Source organism: Octopus bimaculoides, chromosome 17 (assembly GCF_001194135.2).
Source record: "Octopus bimaculoides isolate UCB-OBI-ISO-001 chromosome 17, ASM119413v2, whole genome shotgun sequence".
Lineage (NCBI taxonomy): Eukaryota > Metazoa > Mollusca > Cephalopoda > Octopoda > Octopodidae > Octopus > Octopus bimaculoides.
In genome coordinates, this window is record NC_068997.1 from 5,179,478 (window position 1) to 5,185,210 (window position 5,733).

A 5,733-nucleotide genomic window follows, 5' to 3' on the forward strand; every position below is an offset into this window, starting at 1 on the left:
TACACTTTCAGCGCACCCACCCCCACTACTAACTTGGTCGCCCAGATAGCGGAAGCTATCGATTAGCTCTAGTTTTTCTCCCTGGAATGAGATAGAAGTTGTTTCCTGTTTGTTTGCAGTCTTTATTGCACCTGAACATCTGCCACAAACAAAAACTAACTTGCTAGTTAACCTGCCTTTGATGTTGCTGCACCTCTTATGTGTCCATAGCTTGCACCGGGTACATCTTATAGAGTTACTACCTACTCCTTTTCTACATACTGAGCAGGGCCATCTACCTGAAGGGGTTTGTGTTTTATCTACCTTCCTACTTATTAGGATTTTGGTTTTAGCTAGGTTGACTCTAAGCATATTGACATGTATAGAAATGTACACACAGATAAAAATATATGAATGACAACAGTATTATCTGCTTGTCCATGTGTGTGTACACACACATGCACAGAAACATATTTCTTAATAGACATTAAGCTACCACTTCAAAAAATAATAAATTCCTTCTTTTAAAAGAAATACGTTTATTATTAACTGAAAAGAAAATGATAAACCTCCATTCTTTAAATTTCTCTTAATAAAATTTACTACTGAATATTTATTTTTTTTCTGTTGAATTTTAATAAGTTACTTTCTTCACAATAAGAAATGCTAAATATCTATTTATCATTCACTCTGTTTTTTATCTGTCTCACCCAACACACAACTAACTTTCACTTCAGTTTTCTCCATTCATTTATTTTAGAAAATAGTTGGAAGATTATTTTTTAGCAGCTATTTTGAAATTTATTATTAAAATGTTTGTCGTGAAAGAAGACAGTGTAAATCCACAATGTCAAGCAAGCATTGCAGATGCAGCCTTGTTTTTTTTTTTACATCAATCTCTTATCTAATACACATCCTCATGAGAGGGAGAAGATGCATTTATATGTATCAATACATAACAGGAATCAATGTTGTAACAGCAGGGAACTAAAGCAAAAACAGGTGGTGGTTGTAGTTGCCTAGCCCCAAGTTGATGCTGAATGATCAAAAGCATGTCAGCCATGACCATCCTGTCTTATTCAGACACAGTGTACCTCAGAGTATATTATGAAATATATCCTCCCATCTTTTAAGATGGTGGACTGTGTTTTTAAAGAGATTTGATTGCTATTTCTTGATGGTCAAGCTACCATACAGAGCAGTGGTTCTCGACTGGGGTCCATATAAAATTTTGTTGTTAAAATTTATCTGCAGTAAATTGGTTATACTTCTACAATATGTAAAATATTTTAATTTTTTTTATACAATTCCTAATAATATATAACTATTAAAAATACAATAGGATTTTTTAAGACACTGAATAGCTGGGGGGGGGGGGTCAAGCAGAATATAATAGGAATCAGAGGGGTTCATAAGTAAAAAATGGTTGAGATACACTGATGTCGAGTATGCTGTAGTAGCTCAACTGAAAATAAGTGTTAGGAAGAAATGAGAAAAAGAATGTGATAACTCACCCATGGTAGGTACTTCTGCTATACATACTCGTCTAAGAGCATTGGCGGAGCTGAATATAGGAGAAGAGGAGAAAAATTAGTTGAAGTGTGGAAAGTAGATGTTAAAACATTGATAATGATGAGATCAAAAATTCTGATGATGGCAGTGGTGTTGATGATGATATTAGTGATTATGATGTTGATAATAACTCTAATTATGATGATATCAGTGACTATCATAATAATCATCGTTTTAACATCAACTTTTCCATGCTTGCATGAGTCAGACAGAATTTACTGAAGTAGATTTTTCTAGTTTGGAGTTCTTCCTGTATCAACCTTTACTGGTTCCTAAGCAAGGTAATATTTGTTCAGACTAGACATGATTTTTGCAGGATATTGAAAATGAATAACACAGCTTGTATGACAGTGACAATCATTTATAACTATCACATGATGTCAGAACATGGAGACACAAACACACACAGAAAAATATAGTGTTGAGAAATATTTGTGTGTCTGTGTGGTTAGAAGTTTGTTCTCAACTACACAGTTCCAGGCTCAATCTTTGGCACAGGTCTTCTATTATTTGGTAGACAGAAACTGAAAGAAGTCTGTCGCGCACGCGCGTGTGTGTGTGTGTTCCTTGCCTTGACATTGCTTGATAGTTTGCAAGCAGGCATCACTGTGATGCAAGCTTTGTCCATTTCCAATATTCTGTGAAAGCATGTCAAGTCATGGGGAAATGTCACCTAGTTTGGAAACAGGTGAGGGTTGGTGACAAGAAGAGCATCCAGTTGTAGAAAATCCACCTCAACAAATACTGTCCAACCTATGCAAGCATGAAAAAGTGGACATTAAACGCTGCTGCTGCTGATATGCATACACACATAATGGGCTTCTTTTAGGTTCCATCTACCAAATGCACTGACAAGGCTTTATTAAGCTTGGGCTTGTAGTAGAAGACTCTTGCCAAAGGTGCTATGCAGTGGGACTGAACCCAAAATTATGTGGTTTGGAAATAAACCTATCGACCACACACCCCTACCTACACCTGGTGTATGTATACACACACACACATCATAAAATGCACTGATCGACTTGGGTCTCTACAATATAGTCATATCCCAAAATAGAAGTAATAAATAGCAACAGTTCACTTAAAACATTTTTAGATTAATTACATAATTACATGGTACTTAAAATGTTGATGATTAATTAGATGGTTCTTAAAATATGGCAAATTAATTACACAGCCATAAGATGTGGAAGATTTGCATTGTTGTTGCAGTTGGATAAGGAGGCAGAGTAACTGCATGCAAGCCAGGGTTTTATTGGTGACTCAGTCATTCTACTTGATGTTTAGGATCCCTCTCAGGCCAGAGAAGGAAGGCACTGAGCTGAGAACACAAGCTCTGTAGACTGCAACCTTGGTGTGTGCTGTTAGCTTACTATTCTCCCAGGCTCTCATCAACCTAACAAGTGTTGTGGCTGCTCTTCCAATATTTCTATTGATCTCAGACTCCAGATGTAAGTTGTCCAGGATGTTGGAACCAATGCATGTAAGCTTCTGGACTGCTCACAATTGTTAATGGCAATGGCAGTGGGGTGCTCAAGACCATGGCCCAGCACTTTTGCCTTCTTTAGAGAGATGGTCAAGTTAGTCTTGACAGGCACTTGTAAAACTGTCCATGAGGCATTGCAGTTGCTCCTCTGAGTGTTACCATGTCCACATCATCTGAAAACAACAGGTTTCTGATGAGTACTTTGGATTTTGCCAGCAGTTAAGACACACTCAGATTGAGGCTAGGGGTGAGCACACACTCTGTTTCACACCACTGCAAATGCTGAAGCATTCTGAGAAAGAACCATCAAACTAAAAGACACCTTTCATGTCTGTAAGGAATGACCGAATGATACTGAGTAACCTTGGAGGGTACCTAATCTTGGCAATATCTGCTCATAAGGTCGAAGGCTTTCATGAAGTTGATGAAAGTGATGTGAAGTGGTTGTCTTTGATTTCTGCATTTGTTTTGTAATTGTCGAAGATCATGTCAATTTTGGAGCATTCTGGTTTGAAACTACATTGAGACTTTGAATAAACCCTTTCAGTGATTTTCTTCAGTTTGTTTAGGACCACAGGAATTAAACCCTTCTCTTAGCAAGGAGATTCTTCTATAGTTGTTGTGATCACTTTTACCCCCTTTCTTCTCGTACATGGTAACAATACTAGTCTCTCATGTCCAGTGGCACCGTACTTTTCAGCACTGGCACAGGTACAGCAGTTTGTGCAGATGGCACTCAATGCTAGCTGAGCACTTGATGGTCCCCATTGGAATGCCATTCAATCCTAATGCTTTGCCGGTGGAAAATCAATCAATGGCTTTACTCAGTTCTTCAAGTACTTGTACCACGTGTGTAGCCCACCTTCATAATCAACCATATATATGTGTGTGTGTGTGTGTGTGTGTGTATACACATAAGGTTGATCAGTAAAAGGTACTGTGTTGTGACAGTAGATGGTAACAAGGAGATACAGTAAGAGTTGGTGGTGAAGTAAGATCTGAAGATGCTGGGCTTCATAGGCAAGATAATGCTGGACCATGAATGATTGGAATGTGCCATATCACATATGGGACAATGTGATATGTCACATATGGAACAATAAACAATCATGATGATGTATGTTTTCATCAAGTTCGTTTAAGCCTGTGTTGTAAGCTTTAAAAAAATGACTCGATTATATGTTTGACCTAGTAATTTTGTTTGATTCTATTAAATCGCTCTTCTTTCTCTTTGTAGACAATGTAGACATATTGAAAATTTGTAGTGGTAAATTCTTTATACGACAAACTTTCTGGAACAAACTTAGGACAGAGTTGCTTCATAAGAAAAGAAAAAGGTATAGAAACGGGGACCAGAATCGTTATTTTCATGATAAGTAACACAAGAATACTATTTTAAAAAAGGGGGTAGAGAAAACTGGTATCCTCGCTTTTATTTTATTCTTTCGCATACAGTATGGGACTTCGAGGGACAGATATTCCAAAAACTCTGCAAAATTTAGTCGGTATTTTTCCTCAACTATTTCCAAGGAGTTCAGAGAAGAGTCTTGCGTGATATGTTGCTATTACAGAATTAAAGAATCTTGCTCCTCGACTGAGAATTAGGAAGAAACAAAGTTGTGTTGTGTGAGCAAGTAATAATAATAATAATAATAATAATAATAATAATAGTCCTTTCGAGTATAGGCACAAAGCTTGAAATTAGGGGGGAGGGGGTTCGTCTATTACACAGACGCCAGTGCCCAACTAGTACTTATTTCATCAACTCTTGTGTTCAACTGGTACTTATTTTATCGACCCTGAAAGGATTAAAGGCAAAGCCACCCTCGGCGGCATTTGAACTCAGAGCGTAAAGGCAGACGGGTTAACGTTTCTGCCAGCTTACCGCCTTAATAATAACGATAATGGTCGCAAATTTTGGCACAAGGCCAGCAATTTCGGAGGATGGGGCAAGTCAATTACATCGACCCCAGTAATCAACTGGCACTTAATAATAATAATCTTTTTTTGGTTAACCTTTTTTCTTTTATTTTCTATAAGTAAAAGGCCTGAAATTTTGGGGGGATGGGGTAGTTAATTATATTGATTCCAGTGCTCCAACCTCGTTGGCATTTGAACTCAGAACGAAAAGACAAACCAAATGCCGCGTAGCATTTTGTCCGACGTGCTAACGATTCTACTAGCTTACCGCTTTAGGATAATAATAGTAATAATAATAATAATCCTTTTGGCGTCCTTTCTACTATAGGCACAAGGCCTGAAATTTGGTGGTGGGGAGGGGACTAGTCGATTACATCAACTCCAGCACACAACTGGCACTTAATTTATCGACCCGCAAAGGATGAAAAGGGTATTTATTTACCTGAGGTCTGTGTCCTCCAAAACGAATTTGATATTCTCATCAGTAAGCTGTGAGATGCTTACAACAGGTCGATTGGCGTAAGGCATGAATAGCGAGTGTTAAACACATGGAATAGAGAGAGAAAGATAATTGCGAAGAAATTTCTTGAAGACGAACAGAACTATATTGTGGAAGTGTGTTCTCAAGCTGATAGTTAACAACAGAGATAAAAGTATGGAAACCAATATATCACATTGGTCACCAACTGGATTATAGTCTCTCTCTCTCTCTCTCTCTCTCTCTCTCTCTCTCTATATATATATATATATATATATATATATATATATATATATAT

General features: G+C 37.5%; 1 protein-coding gene across 1 annotated transcript in view; it reads right to left on the reverse strand.

Annotated features, from left to right (window-relative positions):
• The window catches only part of LOC106879631 (DNA-directed RNA polymerase II subunit RPB3), a 21,433-nt gene extending 15,833 nt beyond the window's left edge, over positions 1 to 5,600 (reverse strand). The window contains exons 1-2 of the mRNA XM_014929292.2: positions 5,400 to 5,600; positions 1,494 to 1,543 (exon numbers count right to left, since the gene is read on the reverse strand). Of these exons, the coding sequence (XP_014784778.1) occupies positions 1,494 to 1,543; positions 5,400 to 5,485 (136 nt within the window). The 5' untranslated portion in view covers positions 5,486 to 5,600. The remainder of the gene's footprint in view (positions 1 to 1,493; positions 1,544 to 5,399) is intronic.
• Between the last annotated feature and the right edge of the window lie 133 nt (positions 5,601 to 5,733).